General features: G+C 38.4%; 1 protein-coding gene and 1 long non-coding RNA gene across 2 annotated transcripts in view; one reads left to right on the forward strand and one right to left on the reverse strand.

Annotated features, from left to right (window-relative positions):
- wdr36 (WD repeat domain 36) overlaps positions 1–19,940 on the forward strand; it is a 99,876-nt gene that overhangs the window by 63,576 nt on the left and 16,360 nt on the right. Inside the window, exons 16-21 of the mRNA XM_043710509.1 lie at positions 4,269–4,348; positions 9,820–9,927; positions 11,832–11,929; positions 12,210–12,355; positions 12,804–12,923; positions 14,979–15,060. Coding sequence (XP_043566444.1) covers positions 4,269–4,348; positions 9,820–9,927; positions 11,832–11,929; positions 12,210–12,355; positions 12,804–12,923; positions 14,979–15,060 — 634 coding nt within the window. The remainder of the gene's footprint in view (positions 1–4,268; positions 4,349–9,819; positions 9,928–11,831; positions 11,930–12,209; positions 12,356–12,803; positions 12,924–14,978; positions 15,061–19,940) is intronic.
- The window catches only part of LOC122560181, a 47,017-nt gene continuing 31,375 nt past the window's right edge, over positions 4,299–19,940 (reverse strand). Inside the window, exon 3 of the long non-coding RNA XR_006314686.1 lies at positions 4,299–4,375. This is a non-coding gene — a long non-coding RNA (uncharacterized LOC122560181). The remainder of the gene's footprint in view (positions 4,376–19,940) is intronic.

Consider the following 19,940-nt stretch of genomic DNA (forward strand, 5'->3'; position numbering starts at 1 on the left):
TTATTGAAGTCAAAACTTGTCTAACCTTAATGCACCCTTATGATTTATGGTTTCAGGATTGCTTTTGGTATTTCAGCAGCATGATTTAATGACTAAGGCAGAATTGACTACATTTTACAATCTTAAAGTTATGAATCAGTGTTGGATGCTTAAATTTAATGGATAATACTTTTAAAACATTAATATGAGATTGCATGGAATGGTGGGATGCATGTTCGTGTTCCATTTGGTTGCTACTTGATCTCATGAATTGTTGGTCTGATCTAGAGGGGCATGCAATGTTTCCTCTCAGGCAGTTGTGGATTGCAATGGACTATTCCTGTGTTTCCTGACATTGTAGGTTGGGCAAAAAGAAAAGACACGTTTTAAAAAATAAAATCAATGTCTGAACTACCTGACAGATTCTGGCTCTATTTTCACTACCTTAACGGGCATAGTGACTGCAAACAAGGTCATATATCTCCTTTAACACTAGCAATGTACCCAGCATTAATTTGAAAGACCACAGAGGATTGTGTACCAATTAGAGGGGAAAAAATATGGAAGTGGGGAAATCTGGCCTTGCAAAGCAAAGGAAATGACAGCATGACATTTGATAACAATACACACAGTGGCACAGAAGAGACAGAGTGTACAAACAGAATGACTGCAGCAAATAGGATCAAATGGGGAAAACTGGCAAAATTGATGGTGCTTAATAATTTATATGTATGTAATGTTTGGAACAAAACAAATGAATTAATGATAGCTAACTCCCACTTCTGTAACTGGATCCTCAACTTCCTGACCCATAGACTTCAATCAGTAAGATTAGGTGACAACACCTCCTCCTCCATAATCCTCAACACCCACAAGCTGCGTACTCAGCTCTCTACTGTACACTTTATACAATCAAAACTGTGGTCAAATTCCGCACTATCTCTATTTACAAGTTTTCTGACAACACCACCTTTTGGTGTCCCAGAGGTGTTCTCTGAAACATTCCGCAAGTAGGCGGCCTGTCTCCCCAATGTAGAGGAGGCCACATCGGGTGCAGCGGATGCAGTAAATGGTGTGCGTGGAGGTGCAGGTGAATTTGTGACGGATATGGAAGGATCCCTTGGGGCCTTGGAGAGAAGTGAATGGGGAGGTGTGGGCGCAAGTTTTGCATTTCTTGCGGTTGCAGGGGAAAGTGCCGGGGGTGGAGGTTGGGTTGGTGTGGGGTGTCAGATCACAGCTACAATATTGTGAACTTATTAGTCTCCCTTTTTTAAAAACAGATAATCTGGTATTGGAGGCAGTCCATAGAGTGTTGACTAGGTTGTTCTTGGCTGTTGTCTTAGGCTGAGTATTTTAGACGTGTACTTAATGTAACTTAAAAGAATTAGATAAAAGTGAGGACTGCAGATGCTGGAAACCAGAGTTTAGATCAGTGTTGCTGGAAAAGCATAGCAGGTCAGGCAGCATCCGAGGAGCAGGAAAATCAACATTTTGGGCAAAAACCCTTCATCAGGAATAGAATGATTTGCCCAAAACGTCAATTTTCCTGCTCCTCAGATGCTGCCTGACCTGCTGTGCGTTTCCAGCACCACTCTGATCTAAACTTAGAAGAATGAGAGTCAATCTTGTTGAAACATACAAAATTTTTAAAAGTCTTAACAGAATAGATGCAGAGAGGTTGTTTTCCCTTATGAGAGAATCTATGACCAGAGGGCATAATCTCAGATAAGGGGTCACCCGGTTAGGACCGAGATTGGGAGGAATCTCTTCTTTGTTGGTTATAAATTTGTAGAATTCTTTACCACAGAAGGCAGTCGAGGGTGGGTCTTTGAGTATGGAGGTAAGGATTTTTGATCAGTAAGGGAATTGAGGGTTATTGGGAGAAAAAGCAGCCAAGTGGAGTTGAGGATTGACTCCGTGATCATGTTGTATAAATGAACAGACTTGATGAGTTTTGATTTAGATTAGATTAGTTACAGTGTGGAAGCAGGCCCTTCGGCCCAACAAGTCCACACCGACCCTCTGAAGAGCAACCCACCCAGACTCATTTCTCTACATTTACCCCTTCATCTAACACTTTGGGCAATTTAGCATAGCCAATTCACCTAACCTGCACATTTTTGGATTGTGGGAGGAAACCGGAGCACCCGGAGTAAACCCACGCAGACACTGGGAGAATGTGCAAACTCCACACAGACAGTCACCTGACATTTGCCTGAGGCGGGAATTGAATCTGGGTCTCTGGTGAATGGTCATTTTTTTCTGCTATGTCATACTATGGTCTTGCTGCTGGATGTTCAACATAGTAGTATATCAATTAATTGATATAAATGCCTGTTTTTAGCACGAAGCATATTTCAATTTGGAAGTTAGTGTTCGGCATTGTAATAGGCTCCCAGTTGCCTTTAAGGGTGTGGCTCTTGAAGGGCTGATGAAACCAAAGAGGCCAGGTGAAGTTTTAAATATTAACCTTTTTTGTGAAGAATGAACCTTTAGAATGCACAAATACTGAGGCTGTTGCCGCAGTGAAACTACCACCCTTCTTGGTTTGCAACCTTATTTACCCATAAAATTTCAGAGGGCTCATTGCACATGAAAGAGCAACATGCTAGTACACTGCACCATTTGGTTGCCCAAAAAGCAAACCCGCGTTATTTGAAATGAACAGAACCAAAATAGTATTACAATCTCAAGTTTTGAATTAAACTCCCAAAACATATTGTTGAATTCCCTTACATCTCACCATTATCCCACAATCAATGTATTTTTTTTTAGTAACTTGCATTGTGATGCTACCACCAAAGGCAACATCCCTGTCCTGATCCCTTTCAGAATTCTTTGACATCCTGCACTACTATTCAAACACATTTCTTTGCAAGTACAGGAGGTGCAATGCGAACAGTTCCTCCTGGTGAAACAGTAATTTATTTTCTCCAACTTGATACACTTTATTTGTTGCCAGAGTGTGTCTATATTGTGAGAGGGGTCTTTTATGAATATTTTTGTCAGTCTCCAGGCATGATTCTGAGCTTCCAGTTGCGTTCCAATTGTATTTCTACTTCGACCTCTGTCACTCGCAGACTTGAGAAACAAACTTCACCTTTCTGTGGGGATTTTACAACTTTAAAGATTTAACATTGATTTCAACAGCTTTAGATCTTAACCACCATTGCCATTGCTATGGAGAGCTCCTGCTATTGAAGGATAGCTGTAGCAGAGCTAGAGGGAAGCAGGTATCAACTAATGTTTTTGCTGAGGATTCTTTCTCAATACACATTTGTTTGGGTGGTCCATTCTCCTTGGGTAAAATTATCTTTCTCAGCCATATGACTAGGTTAGAGAAGCATTTTTTTGTTTTGGCATTTGTTTTTGTTACCTCTCCATCTTCTAGATGTGATTAACCAACTCGTTCAGACACCCTCCACATCTTCTAGATGTTTTCTAATCAAGTTGTTACACACCGCTGAAGTACGTGGGACTTGAATCCAGGACCCCATCTTCTATTCTGCTGTAATCATTTACATTTCACAACCTATCTCTTGTTTCTTTAATTGTTCCATTACCATTTAATTTTCATCCCTTTTGCCATTTAATCTCTCCTATATTACTCCCTAATTATAGAGCTTTGTTCTTATTTTTCTGCCTGTACCCTTTTCTGAGTCCAAACCTTCCTTAAAGATTATTTAACCACTAACTACTTCTAGTTCTGAGGAAAACTCATTGACCTGAAACATTGGCAGGAATTTTATTTCTTCACTGGTAGGTGGAGATGGAGAAGGGCTAAGTTAGGACCAGTGGGTTCAGGACTTTGGCCACTTGCAGGCATCTGCTAGGCGCCATTGGATTTGTACCACTGGATTTTATCCACTGTAGCTGGCTTTCTTGCCAAATTGAGGGATCAGAGTAAAGACTTGGCATCTTTTCTTTGGGAACTACCTGTAACCTTTGTAGCCATAGCCTGTAATGGTGCTGTAACTAGAGAACTGTCAACCACCTGATCATCAGTAGCTCTTGGAGTTGAGATTTTCTTGGCAATGGTTTAAGTCCTACTAAACCAGTCTATTCAAGCAGAAGCAAACGCTTTTCTGACTTTTCAGCAAGGGTGGAATCATATACTCTGTGTAAAATTTCATTGATTAGCTTTGTCTCTTTCAACAGATAACTAGCTGATCAAAGTGATTACCAGTACTATTTTTATTTCACAAGTTGTAGCTATTTTTATTATTAATAAATGTACAACATAATCTGTGTAACAATCTGTAATATGTTCTCTCAATATTTTTTTGAAGACTTATAGTCCAGATGGTCGTTGGTTAATTTCTGCGTCAATGGACTGCACCATTAGGACCTGGGATCTCCCATCGGGATGGTAAGTTGAAATAAAAGCCCACAAGCTCTGTCAGCAGAAAATTCTATGATTATTTTATACTCTTGTAATAAATTTTTTCAATCAGAAGATGATTTATACTATTTAATATTATTTCCTAATATTAGACATCAATGTTCAATTACTGAAGAAGAATAGTAGATTTTCAGAAAATAGTGTTGTATCATTTAAATAATTCATCAGTTAACCATAATGGGGTAACGATTACAAATACTTATGTTGATAGTTTGCTAAATATTGGCATAGAGTGTACATCCAGATACATATGACCACATGTGGCACAAAAGCTAAAGTTTGTGTACAGTAGGCATGTACAAAATGTATCTAAATTTATAGTTTTAATACTACTTTTTGTCAATATTGTCAAAATTTACATTAGAAAATAGCTCTGAGAATCTTTCTAATAGATTTAACCTTCCTTTGGACATTTATAAGGTGTAAAATATGTAAATATGTTAACATTTTATAATCTGAAGCAGTATATAAGCCAAGGTTAAATTTGCAAAATGAACAAAGCCTCTATTTTATTACCAGTACTTGACAGTTGTTGGATACTGTAACATAAGTTCTTTGAGACGCATAGAGAAAGATTGGGACTGCTAATGGGCAAAATATAGGATGATACATTCTCAGGGACCAAGACTCTATGATGCTTACATTTGCTTCACAGTGGTGAAATACCAGATGTCTGTTTCCATATGCTAATTCATTTTACCAAGTGGATAGTCCATTGATGCTTACCCTGCCTAAACCTTCACAATTTTCCCTTTCGAACACTGAGCTGCACTTAATCATGTTGTAGAAAGGAAGTTCTGCATTTATATTCCACCTTTGGTACAACCACTGTCCCAATTATTTATAGCAATAAAGTAGTTTTGAAATGTCGCCACTATTGTGATTTAAGAAATGCAACAGCTACTTTGCACTGAGTGTTTTTGTCACATGCTTGTATTGTTTACACTTTTTTTTTTACAAATTACTACTTCACAGCTGCTGCCTGTATTCTTGCAGACTTCAGTCACTTTTTAACTTCTTAATTCTGCAAGGATCACATCTTTTTATTCTTTTTAGTTTTGGATTGTGGACTAAAAAAGGGTGAGACTGCTTAAAACCAAGGTGACCCAGTAAAGAGATGGCTGCAGTTTTAAAACATTGTGTTAACTAGAATAAATTGTAAGTTAGATTCTATGCTGCATTTTGCATGTAAGGGCCGAAGCAGACATCACAAAGCCAATGGAATCTTGACCATGGCTTGTGTAGAGCTCCTGCAGCGGAGAACCACCTAGCCTGCAAAGAGAAGGTGTAAAAATAAACTTGTCTTTTTTTTTCTTTGCCCTGTGTTGGGGTACTAGAAATTCTGCAATAATAGCTGGCTGTCTTCCACTCAATTTTCTTTGTAATTCCCTGTTGAAACGGGGGAAAAAAAACTTCAAAGAGAGTGAAAGGATGGATCCTGAACCAGTGAATGAGCAAGAGCATTGGTGTCCAAACAACTTGTGTCAACAGCAAAGAAATAGATAGGAATTGCGGGAAGGGAAAGAAAGCAACTCATCGAATCCTGTGGTCTAAACTTGTCTTATTAAACTGTGTTTCCTGATTTTATTTTTTGTTTTCCATCCTTAATATGTCTTGTCTGACTCTGTTCAAGAACATAGGAACAGGAGTAGGCCATTCATCCTGTTGTGTCTGTCCTGCCATTAAATTGGATTTTGGCTGATTGAACCTTTCAATGCTTTTATAACCCCATTTCCATAATCCTGTCTGGCATTGGCAATCAGAAATCCATCAACTCTCCCTTTAAAGTACTCTAAAGACAAGAGAATTTTAATAGTTCACAATCCTCTGAGTAAAGATATTTATCCTCATCTCAAGCCTAAGTAGCATCCCTCTTACTGTGCCCTGGTACTAGACACCCAATCAGAGAAAATATCTTGCCAGCAATTATTCTGTCTATTTCTTTCAGAGTTTTGTGAATTTCAATGAGATTACCTCTTCAAACCTAGAGAGTACAGGTACAGTGTACTGAATCTCTCTTCGCAGGACTGTCCCGTCATCTCAGCAACATGTCTAGTGAACCTTTGTTGCATTCCCTCCATAGCAGTAATATCTTTCCTGAGATAAGGAGACCAAAACTGCACAAAATACTCCAGGTGCATTAAAGCCAAGCACCTATACAGCCGAAACAAGAGTTCACTACCCTCTACTCAAATCGTCTTACCATAAAGTCTAACGTTCCCTTTCAGTTTTCCACATTACATTCCATCTGCTTTGCTCTTGCCCATTCACTAAGCCTGTTCAAATCATACTGAAAGCCCTTTACATTTTCCTCACATTTGGTCTCATGTCCAAATCATTGATACATATTGTGAACAGCTGGAGCCGAAGTACTGATCCTTGCAGTACCCCATGAGTCACAGCCGGCTGTTGCGAGAATGAACTATTTGTTCCTACTCTTGGTTTTTTGTCTGTTAGCCAATCATTAATCCATGCCACTACCTTCTATCCCATGAACTTTTAATTTTTTTTAATCATTCTTCTGGTGGACCTTATCAAAAGCCTCCTGAAAATATAAGTATATAATGTCTATTGGCTCTTCTCTATTAATTTTGATGGTAACACTTTTAAAAATACTCCAACAAGCACATCAAATGCCATTTCACATTTGTAAATCCACACTGACTATGCCCAATTAGATTATTTTTGTCCAAATGTTTACTTATCACGTTATTTATAATAGATTCTGTCATTTTCTTTCCCCTCAACTTGCATTGTTCCTTGTTTTCTATCCCACTCTCTTCTTAAATAATAGTGTGACATTTGCTAACATCAAATTCACAGGAATCATTCCAAAATCTATAGAATTTTGGAAGATAATCACTAATACAATAACTTTTTCAATAGACACTTCCTTCAATATTATGGGATGTAAATTTCAGATTCTGGGATTTTATCAGCTTTCAGACACATTAATTTTTCCAGTACAGTCGTTTTCTTAATAGTAATTTCCTCCAACTCCTCATTCTCCCTGGTTACCTGGATCTCTACTTCTGGGAGATTTCTCATATCTTCCTCAGTGAAAACAGATATGAAACCATCATTTAGCTTCTCTGCCATTTCTCATTTTCCCCATTATACGTTGTCCTGACTCTGCCTGTAATGGACCCACATTCAGTTATCTGAACATTGACTTATAAGTCACCACTTTAGATTAAACTACCTCACTTTCAAACATATTGTAAAATTCTATCATATTGTAGTCACTCATCCTAAAGTTCTTTAACTTGAGATTGTTAATTAACCTTTTTTATTATATACTATTAGATCTAAAAGAACATGCCTTGAAGGTGACTCTTCAACATACTATTCTAGAAAACCATCCCCAACACCCTCCAAAAACTTGTACTTTGGGTTGTGGGAAAGTTAACGAGATAGAGTTTAAGTTGTAATATTATAAGTTAGTGGTTCATGTTTCCTAATTGCCATTGGTTAAAGATAATTTGTTTATAATATACAGTTATTTTCTTGTTAAGTACTGAAACCTGATCTGTTTTTTTTGTAAATATATTTATTAGCAAATTTTTCTAACTTTACAAACATATAAAATTATTGAAAAATACAATCTGTATATCTGTATAATAAAAAGAAAAAAAAACAAGTTACAATACTACTGTCTACTAACCTACCCTATAATACAAAACAAACCCTAACACTGTGCAAAGCAACACCAAAAGAAAGAAAAGCAAACAAAAACAAAAAATCCACAAAATACAGAATAGCTATGCTTGATGCAAAGCTCCCAAACGAAGGAACGGGAGCATTGTATATATACAACTCAGGAGACTCTCTCTAGGGCCCAGGGCTTGACAAATCTAACCATCCTGATTAAACAAACACCCTAGTTAAGATAACTGACAAATCTATATCCAAATACCTCAAGTAGGGCTGACATGTCTTATAAAAATGGTCTGTTGTGTGGTGCACCATGTTTGTAAAAAAACAAGTCAAATGGAATGTGCTCCATAATTAATTTCTGTCATCCCAGCAAGCCCGGCAGGTTCTCAGACACCCAATTCATCAGGATATTCTTCCATGCACAGTATGCAAGAATATTAAATAGTTTCTTCCCATGCCCGTCTAAAGATGGTAAATTTGGTAGACCTAAGAGGAGAGATATCGGGTCTACTTTGACTTTAGTCCTCAATACACTCCTTACCTCTCCCGCCACAGGCCTCCAATAAACATGGAGCCTGTGGCATGTCCAGAATCATGGGTAAGAGTACGCCAATTACAGGCGTAAGTGTAGGTACTCTTATCCATTGATTCTGGACATGCCACAGGCTCCGTGTTTATTGGAGGCCTGTGGCGGGAGAGGTAGGGAGTGTATTGAGGACTAAAGTCAAACTACCCCTGCCAAACCTAAAATTCCCAGACTTCACCCAGTTGGTGATGACTGTGGCCAGAGGGTGGTGATATAAAACCTCCACCCACCTAGCAAAGACTCCACCCAACCCAAACTGTTCTAAGACATAAAAAAAAATACGGCCATTCCACCCGGTCAAATGCTTTCTCTGCATCTAAGGAAATCACCAACCCCTGAATTGATCGTTGCTGATAAACTTGGACCATATTCAGCAACCTTCTAATATCATTAGAGGACCTATGGCCCCTTATAAAGCTTGTCTGGGGGGGCAACACCCTTTCCAATCTCAGCATCAGGATCTTGGACAGAATCTTGAAATCTGAATTTAATAGAGAGATGGGCCTGTGTGAGGCACAATGCTCAGGAACCTTCCCCTTCTTAAGAATTAAGGAAATATTAGCTTCTCTTAAAGATGGCGGGAGGCATTCATGCATATAGGAGCGATTGTACATCTCCAACATAGGCCCTGACAGAATCCCTATAAACTCCTTATAAAACTCACCCAGGAGACCATCAGGGACAGGCGCTTTCCCACTCTGAAGCTGCCTAGCTGTGTTTTCTTTTAACTTGAGTTCATCAACTAGGCAAATTTGGAGACTCTGGATTGTTTGACTAAATCCTTTTCATGCTCACAATGACCCCAGAAACAGTGGGGCTTGATTTCCAGAATATAAACCTCACGTATCACGACAGTCCTATTTGTAGTTGGTCTCCATTACCTACTAGTCACTCATATCATCCCTTTGCATTGAAGTGTTTCGTCCTTCTCTACTCTTCAATTTTCAGTAAGTTTCTTGGAAATTACCTTATCTAGTATATTTAGTTCCAATTTTGACCATCTTACAGTCATGTCACAGTAATGGCTACTGATGTGTTTGCAGTTCATTCAGTTTGTTCCTTAAATTCATTTGGACATCTAAGGACCCTTGGGTAGAAAGAGCTGAGAATGTTTAGAATCAAATTTTATTATATATTCAAAGTTTAAATTTGAAATTCACATTATTATTTCACTTCTTTTCTCTCTCCCTTTCAGCCTAATAGACTGCTTCTTGGTTGACTTGGCAGCTGTCAGTATTACTATGTCCCCCACTGGAGACTTCCTAGCTTCTGCTCATGTGGATAATTTGGGAATTTACCTCTGGTATGTGCAGTTTTTACAGAACAATTTTTTTTTTGTTATTTTCAGCAATTTTCTGATACGAAAGTGTAATGTTCCAATTTTACTCACAATTCGAAGAGCAGGGAAGTCGACGTTTTGGGCTTAAGCCCTTCATCAAGGGTTTATGCACGAAACGTTGACTCTCCTGCTCTTTGGATATTGCCTGACCTGCTATGCTTTTCCAGTGCCATCATTTTTGAATCTGATTCTCCAGCATTTGCAGTTCTCCCCTTCTCCTTTTTACCCATGATTGTTGACTATGTTAATGTAATCATTTGTTCAAAAGGTATGTGGAAACTATTAGTATCTTGAAGGTTGTAATATAATTTCTGCCTTCAAAGACCAGTTAGTTTCTTGCATAGTGTCAGTATTCAAGGATATTAATAATTGCAATTAAAATTTAAATTACTTCTGCCAATGTACTAAGCACATATAGTAATATGGTAAACTCTCAAAAGAGATAACAGGAACATGATGATTTGAACGAAATAGAGCTTTCAATGTCAATTTGTATTTGGAGAGATGGGCCTGTGTGAGGCACAATGCTCAGGAACCTTCCCCTACTAAGTAGTAAATGACCTAAGCTGTTTACTAGGAGCATTGAACAAAATTGGCACAGTGCATATGAGTGTAGTTACTCTCAGTGCTACAGAGATTAAAATTGGGAGTGTGAATGAGCACAGAGATCTCAGAGTTTTGGGACTCAAGGAGGATACAAAAAAGAAAGGATTGGCAAGGCCAAAGACACACATTTTGATGATGAAAATTTCAAAATTGAGACATTGCTGGACCATAACAAGAGTAGGTCAGCAAGTATAAGTATGATGGGTGAACGCAACGAGGTATAAGTTAGGATCCGCCAAGCAGAGCTCAAGTTGGTGGAGGGTGAAGACTGCAAAGTTCTGGAATAGTGAATTTTAAAGAAGATAGGCATTGATGAAAGTTTATCACCAATGAGCTAAAGCAACAGAGAGCATCTTCCTGATTGAGTGGATGTATGGTCAGAAGCTCCTTTTGGGATCAAATACAATCCCGAGATTACAGATCCTCTAGTTCAACGTCAGACAGTTGCCAGATGGACTGATGAAATAAATGTCTAGGAATTGCAATTTGGGACAGTGACTAAAGATAATGGTCTCAGTCATCATCATAGTTATCCTGGAATGTATGGTGAACAATATTGACACTGGAAGTGGTGGTGAGACAGAGCTGGGTGTTGTCAGCATATGTGGAATCCAAGTTGTTTTACCATCATCAAAAATCTGTGTATTGAACCATAAGGAGTCTCTGCTGCTGCATCCACTTAACTTTCTTTTCTCCAAAACACGTCACACTCCTGCCAAATGTCATGTATCTGACCATTTCACACATCTATATTCTCTTGAAGCCTACTACTATTCCTCTTACCATTTATTACATTTCCAAGCTTTGTGTAATGTGAAAAGTTTGAAAACATGTTTGTTTCTTAAACGCTAGGTATAGTTTGCTAAAGTTCTGTTTATGTTACAGATAGCAAAAAGTTATGGGTTCAAGTCACACTTGTGTTCTAAATGTTGGTCGCCCTGTTTGCATTCAAAACAATTGTCTGTGCACTGTAAAAGCAATTCATTGATTGTGTTGGGCTGTACAGCACTGTGATGTATGAAAGGCACTATAGAAAATGAAAGTTATATTGACCTATCGAACCAGAATTGCACATTACCACAAGTGAGTTGGAACAGTAAGGGTCATAAATCAATGCAATATCAAGGATTTTAAATCAGGAAAATGGATGTCTCTTTGCAAAAAATAAATCAATCGACGTGATGACCGTGAAATGTATACCAATAGCTATGGTAATTGGGATGAACAGCAAATCATAATTTATTTATCCCTGTTTTATTTAGGTCCAACAAGACGCTGTATAATGTTATTTCCCTTCGACCACTGCCTGCTGATTACCAACCTACTTTCATAATGCTTCCTGGAGTGTGCCAACGACAAGGTTTTAATTTTGAATTTTACATAAGTTGCATTTAATATTTAGTTTTTCAGGCTGATAACTGATTCTATTCATATCATTAAAGTTATGTGAAAATCTTAATATGTTGCTTTCTTGAGTTCTCTCTGGAAGATGTATTATATGTGAAAGTTCAATTACAAGCACAGTCTTTTTAGAACTTAAATGTTAAGTTTATTGTACCTTGCCATTTCTTTTCCATTCAATTTCATTTTAAAAAGCAAGTTTAAGAAGAATAATGTGTTAACTATTTATTTTGCTGTAGAACTAGAGGCTTCAGACATTGAAGAGGAAGAAGACGACCAAATGATAATATATGAGTCAGCTGAACAGCTCGGAGAGCAGTTGGTAACACTCTCATTGCTTCCAGAATCACGCTGGAAAAATCTCCTCAACCTCGATGTTATCAAGGTAGCAAATACTCTGCAACCTTGTATTCTAAATTTCTGGATTGAGTATTTTAATGCTGTTGTTTATAGCGTTATGTGAAACTAATACATGCTTTTAAAGAAACGTTACAGTAGTAATTTTTCTACTTTTTGTGCACATCTTTCCACTGAGTGTTTGCATGAGGTCTTGTTCACTCATTCTTAGCTTAAACATTGGAAATTTATTTATATACAAATTTCAGTTAAACATTGACTCTATTTTGAATGTTTATCTACTTACTTTATCAAAAAGCCATGTTTTCACGATCCATATGTTTTTTGAGAACTTAAAGATAATTTTAATTGGTTGGATTGTTGTAATTATGTAATTGCATCTTCAGTTTGATATGTTTAATCAAACCTTGTGATTTTAAAACTTCTTTATTTTTCAAGCTCTGATTCTTAATCTCTCTTGTTTGGCTGATCTACAGAAAAGAAATCAACCCAAAGAACCACCTAAAGTGCCCAAATCTGTTCCATTCTTTATTCCAACTATTCCTGGCCTTGTCACTCAATTTGCTGCTGAACAACAACAAACCACTGAGGGTCAGGTAGGTGGAAAGCTAGTGGTGTCTGATATAAGCTTATGGTGATACTGACATTATTCAAGACAGACCATAAGCCTGTACCTGAATAATTTAACAGATCATAGCAGTTATTGCTGTTCTTCGGTTATGTTTTCTTTGTAAATGTTACCAGTGTGTGGTAGACATGTCATAAGTAAAACTATTAAGTGGCGTTTAGAAATATCGGCCGAGTTTGTTCAAGCATCACAAGATCCATCTCAATTGCATCATCATAAAAAGACAGTAAGATGTTTTCCTTTAGAAATTGTATGAAAAGTTTAATTTATTTGAATTTAATGATAGTAATACAGTCAAGGTACAAAATGATGGAGAATTGCTCATAATTAATTTTAACACATGGTGGAGATGCCAGTGTTAGACCGGGGTTGACAAAGTTAAAAATCACATAACACCAGGTTATAGTCCAACAGGTTTATTTGGAGGTACAAGCTTTCGGAGCTCCTTCTTTAGGTAGCTTGTGGGGCAAGATCACTGGACACATAGGACAAAGATCAAAGTGTCATACAACTGATATGATGTATTGAACAAACCTAGATTGCTGTTAAGTCCTTAATCACTTAGAATGGATTTGCAGGTTTCGATTCATTAATATGCAAACCCTAGAACTTCTTTCAAGTCACATTCCTAAGATAACTTAGGTTTTATTAAAAAAAGGTGACATCTCAGCTCAGACAGTGCATTAGATGTGCGAGGTTAGAGTCTGTCTGTTATCCCAACCTTGAATCTATTTCCAAAGTAGGGATTGATAAAATGTCACATGGACTGACTGCATCCAGATTGTGTGCTTTTTCAACAAAATAGAGTAAATCTGCAAATGCAAATTCATCCCATAGCCTTATATGTGTGCATGTACGTGAAAGAGAAAATGTGTGAATCTTTGTGAGAATGTGTGTGTGTGTGCATACTTGAATGTGATGGAGTATATGCCTGTGAGAGGGTTTGTGCATGAGTGTTAGAGTGTGAATGTCAAGAGAGAGCATTTGTATGAGGGAAGGTCTATGTGAGTATGTGTGCTTGTGAAGTGTATAGTGTAGTGGGGTCACCTGTAGTGCAACATGACCCAAAGATCCCAGTTGAAGCCATCCTCAACTAAGATCTTGGATCATGTCACACTATAGGTGACCCCACTACATTATACACTTCACACACACAAGCGCACACACACAAGCGCGCACACACACACACAGTCAGAAACACACACACACACACACACACATCCTCTCCGAGGCATGTACTCTGTCACACTCGTGCACATTTTCTGTCAAGCGCACGCACTCTCCCTCACAAATACACACACTGGGTGAATTTACATTTGCAGATTTGATTTTGCAGATACACTCTATTTTGTTCAAAAAGCACACAATCTGTGGACGGTCAGTCTTTATGACATTTTATCAATCCCTACTTTGGAAATAGAATAATAATGACTCTAACCTCGCACCTTTAATGCATTGTCTGAGCTGAGATTTCACCTTTTTTCTTATAAAACCTTAAGTTATCTCGGAAATGTGACTGGAAAGAAGTTCTAGGATTGACATATTAATGAATTGAAACGTGCTATCCCAGTCTAAGTGATTAAAGACTTAACAGCAATCTAGGTTTGTTCAAAACATCACATCAGTTGTATGACACTTTGATCTTTTACTATACATTCTGTGTCCTGTGATCCTGCCCCACTAGCTACCTGATGAAGGAGCAGCACTCCGAAAGCTTGTACTTCCAAATAAACGCGTTGGACTATAACCTGGTATTGTGTGATTTTTAACTAGTACTGATGATGAAACACACTGTAAAGGCTGAGAAACCAATAAACATTAAGACAATTGTGACATATTTCAGAGCAGGAGGTATGTTCTCAATTTTGTTTTTAAGACTACTTTTTAAAAAAAGTTATATTTTACACCTGAATTAATTTCTACAGTATTGCAAAATATAGATGTGCAGTGCAAAATAAGTGCTGAAATTCATAATTGATAACCAAAATTTTCAATTTTACTATGTCTTTTTATTTATTTTTAGTCCAAAGTGGTAAATCTGGGCGTATTGACTCAAAAGACAGAATTGTACTTGCAGCTGGAAGGTGCTTTAAACACCAACAATTGTAAGTAACTTGAACACAATGTACGTTCTTCACTTGAATGTATTTGATATTCCTTTTATTGATTATTTTTTTAAAAATACACTTGCCACTATTCAGCTTTTCTGCTAAAACTGGCCTGTGCCACATCTTGGTATGTTAGCAGAAGTAGACATCTAATGTCATTAACGTTTTGAAGACTTGGTTCTCCGTACGTTATGTACAAGTGATTTATTTCCTTACTTCACCATGTATTATCCATGAAAAGTAAGTTGGAAGGAACATAGGTTGTGCAGAAATCCATTTTTCACTCTTAATTTCTTGCCTGAAAATATTTCTTGCTTTTGCTTTGTATTTGTTGCAGCTGGAACTATGTTCTTGTGATTTAGGAAATCCATTTAAGATTTTGAGTGAAGTTGATGTGCACAAGCCACATTATTTCACCCTATGTTCTACATATTTAAAAAATACTCAACTAAACAAGGCTTAAAAGATGTTTTTCATAGCAAACTATCACTGTGTATATCGTGCCTGCTTCTCTTAAAAGAATATGACAAATCCATTCCATGATTCACAAAAGCACACATGCCTGAAGAGTTTGTGTAGGAGGGAGGGTTTTAGATTCCTGGATTAATGGGTATGTTTTTGGAGAACGTGGGACCTGTATAAGTCTGATGGGTTGTGCTTGACATGAAGAGGACTAGTATCCTTGCAGGGCAGAGCTTTGCTGTGTTGTTGGCTTTTGGGATGGCTTGGTGAAATACGGAGTGGAGTTACAAAAGGAAGTGATGCAGAAATGTAAAAGAAAAACCAAGTCAGTCTGGAAGATACAGCATGCATTAAGTTAAGGCGCAAAGCTGACATTTATTTTAATGCAAGTAGTTTTTTCAGGAAGGCAGATGAGTTTAGGATGATTGATTAACATATTTGGAATTTATATTATAGCTGTCACATAGATATGATTGAGGGAGGGGCAAGACTGGCAGCTCAACATTTCGGGATATAGATTCTTCAGGCAAGACAGATGTTAAAAGAAAAAGTGGCATCACAATATTGATCAAGGAGTCAGTACAGCAATGCGGAAAAATAATATCTCAGAAGAATCCTCAACTGAGACCATATGGGTAAAACTTAAAAAAACAAAAAGAGGCAGTCACATTGTTGGGTGTGTACTATAAATGTCAAATAATCAGGAGGAGAGAGAATGGCAGAAATTAAGGCAAATTTCAGAGAAGTGTAAAATGAAAAGGTAATAATAGTGGGGGATTTCAATTTCTCTACAGCTAAACTGGATAGAGAAAATGCAAAGGCTGAGATGGCATGGAATTCTTAAAATATGTTAAAGAGAACTCTTTAAGCCAACACGTACAAGAGTGCGATGGGGTGATGCTGGACCTAATTTTAGGGGATGAAACCAGGCAAGTTGGAGAAGTGTCAATGGGGAAGCATTTCAGTGACTATAACTCAGTAAGATTTATGGTATTCATGGAAAAGAACACAGATGGAGTGAAAATAAAGATTCTGAATTGTGGAAGGAAAATTTTAATATGATGAAACAGGATCTAGCCAAAGTAGACTGGGATAGGTTGATTGTAGGAAAATCTATATCAGAGCAATGGAGTCTTTCAGAAAGGAAATACAGTGCACAGGATCAACATGTTCCCATGAAGATGAAGATTGACACTAAAAATTCCTCAGAACCCTGAACGTTAAGGAATGTACAGATTAGATATTGGAAAAAACGAAGCTTATTTAAAATCTAGGCCTCAAAAACATTAGAAGCAATTGATGCAAGGTGTTACTCAAAAAATAAATTAGGAAAGTGAAGAGGGAGCATGAGAAAACACTTGCAGTTAAAATAAAGGCAAGTCCAACAACATTTTAAAAAGTATAATAGTGGTAAGAGGATAAACCGAGATGGAATGGGGACTTGTTATGTGGAGCTGGAAGATGTAGGTGAGGTTTTAAAAGAGTACTTTGCATCTGTATTCACTATAGAGGACAATGTAGATGTAGAAATGAGGAAGAGGACTGTGATATTTTTGAACACATTACAATTAAGAAGAAGGAGGTATCAGAGGATTTAGAAGAGTTGAAAGTAGACAACTGCTGTAGGTGGTAAGGGAGGTAATGAAAAGGGTTTTGTCATTAATTTACAAATTCTTGTAGCCACAGAAGAGTTGCTGGAGGACAGAAGAATATCTATTATGGTGCCATTATTTCAAGAACACTGTTAACCCATAGGCCAGTGAGTCTAACATCCGTGGTAGAGTCTAACATCCGTGGAACATTTGGAAAAATTCTGAAAGGTAGAATTAATCTGTCCTTTGAGAGGAAAGGATTAAATAAAGGTAGTCAGCATGGCTTTGTCAGGGGGGCAATCATATCTGACAGGCCTGATTGAATTTTTTGAGATGGTACCTAGGTGTGTGGATGATGGCAGTGCATTTGATAAAGTCTACATGAATTTCAGTAAGGCTTTTGACAACATGTCATATGGGAGACTGGTCGAGAACATAAGACCCCATGGAAACCAGGGCAAATTGGATCCATTATTGGTTTCGTAACAAGAGGCAGCGGGTGATGATCAAAAGTGGTTTTTGTGACTGAAGCCTGTGTCCAGTGGTGTACTGCAGGGTCCATTCCTGGGTCCCCTGCTATTGTAGTGTAGTAGTAGGCATGAATGTAGGAGGATTGGTCAGTAGTTCAAAGATGACCTGAAAATTGGGCAATGTGGTACACAGTGAGAAGGAAAGCCATAGACTATAGGACAATATAGATGGGCTGGTCAGTGGCAAATGGAATTCTGCAAAGTGTAAAGAATTTCATTTAGGGAGGATTAATTAGGTATGGAAGTGCACAATAAATGGTAGAGCCTTAGGAAATACAGAATCTGAGAGAATCTGGTGTGCATGTCCACAAATTCAGTCAGTTGGATAAGGTGGAATATGGGACCCTGGCCTTTATTAATTGAGACATTGCATACAAGCGCTGGAAGTTACGATGTAGCAGTAAAAGACTTAGACCATAGCTAGAGTACTGTGTGCAGTTCATGTCACCACACTATAGGAAGGATGTGATTGCACTAGAGAGGGTGTAGAGGAGATGTTGCCTGGCTAGTGTATTTCAGCTGTGAAAAAATAGGTAGGCTAAAGCTGTTTTTCTTGGAGTAGAGAAGGTTGAAAGCGAACCTGACTGAGGTGTACAAAACAGAGCATCAATAGGGTAGATAGGAAAATGTTTCCTCATGGAGGAGGGGTCAGTAATTAGGAAGCATGGATTTATCTTAAAGTTAAAGAGGTTTATAGGGAATTTACGGAATAATTATTTCACCCAGAAGTTAGTGGGTATGTGGAACTCACTGTCCAAAAAGGTGCTAGAAGCTGGAATCTTCACGACCGTTAAGAATTCTTTAGGTTATCCTTGAAATGACATAGAATACAAGGCTATGTACCAAGTCCTGGAAAATGGGACTAGAGTAGAGGGGCGATTTATGTTTGCACCAGTCATCATCGATCGACTGAAGGGCCATTCTGTACTGTAAAACTCTGACTGTGACTGTGGAATCCAAGCTGCACACATTAGAAAGGTTGAGATTATCATCTTTGGAAAAGGGAAGGCTGAATGGAGATTTGACTGATCATGAGGGCAATGTTAAAGAACATTAAAAAGAAAACTGTTCCCAGTGGTGGAAGAATTGAGAGCAAGAGGTTTTCTGAATCAAATTATGGCACTCGCCACAATTTCTTTAGCAGTTGACAGTGACATCTTCCTGAAGTGCAATTAGGGATGGGCAAAAATGCAGGCTTTGTAGTGACCTCAATATCCTAAGAATACTCTTTAAAACGTTCATGTTCATAAATTATAAAGTCAGATTTGGATTAAGTGCTGGCATGGTCATCCTGCTGATGAGCCTGAGAAAAGGCAACGGAACAACAAATTATCTTTTGAGAAAATGTTCTGGATATCGGCTAGGTGCATCAAACAAGAGTGCAGTTGGGGTACTAAAGCAAGGCCTCCTTTAAGATTGAAAGAGAATATGATGAAATGTAAAAAGAGAGTGCATAATACATGAAAAGTGATTTATTTAAGTGAAAGTGAGGCTAAATGCAATAAGTTGAGAGAGCAAGTAAAGAGGAAAATGATGCTGGCAGAGAGGGAGTATAAAGGGATGGTAACTGGCAAAGGCAGCAAATGCCATTGCCATCATTACTTCCCTCCATGTCCTCAAAGTGGAGTGCCCTCTGCTACCCTGAGCTCATGGTAGTTTCTTGAGCAGTTTCCCCATGCACAAGAAGGTGGATGGAGTCAGAGGTCCTGAATTGAAGTTGCTCAAGTGGGGTCTGAGCAGAAGTAGTATGCTGACAACCAATTTAGGATTGTGACGCTAAACTACTGCAGCCAGAAGTCGTGGTGCACATTGGCACCAACGACATAGGTAGGAAGAGGGGTGGGGAGGTCATTCAGGAGCTCGGAGTCGGGCTGGAACCTAAAAGCTAGGACGGACAGAGTTGTCATCTCTGGGTTGTTGCCGGTGCCACGTGACAGTGAGGCAAGGAATAGGGAGAGAGTGCAGTTGAACACGTGGCTGCAAGAATGGTGTAGGAGGGAGGGCTTCAGGTATTTGGACAATTGGACTGCATTCTGGGGAAGGTGGGACCTGTACAAGCAGGACGGGTTGCACCTGAACCAGAAGGGCACCAATATCCTGGGAGGTAGGTTTGCTAGCACTCTTCGGGGGGATTTAAACTAATTTGGCAGGGGGATGGGATCCAGACTTGTAGTCCAGCAAGTAGGTTAGCTGTTTGTCAGGATGCCCAAGACTGTAGGGAGGCTGTGGAGAAGGTAGCACTGACAGGGACTACTTGCGGACACAGAGATGGGTTCAAGTGCGTATACTTCAA

Source organism: Chiloscyllium plagiosum, chromosome 2 (assembly GCF_004010195.1).
Source record: "Chiloscyllium plagiosum isolate BGI_BamShark_2017 chromosome 2, ASM401019v2, whole genome shotgun sequence".
In the NCBI taxonomy this organism is placed as follows: domain Eukaryota; kingdom Metazoa; phylum Chordata; class Chondrichthyes; order Orectolobiformes; family Hemiscylliidae; genus Chiloscyllium; species Chiloscyllium plagiosum.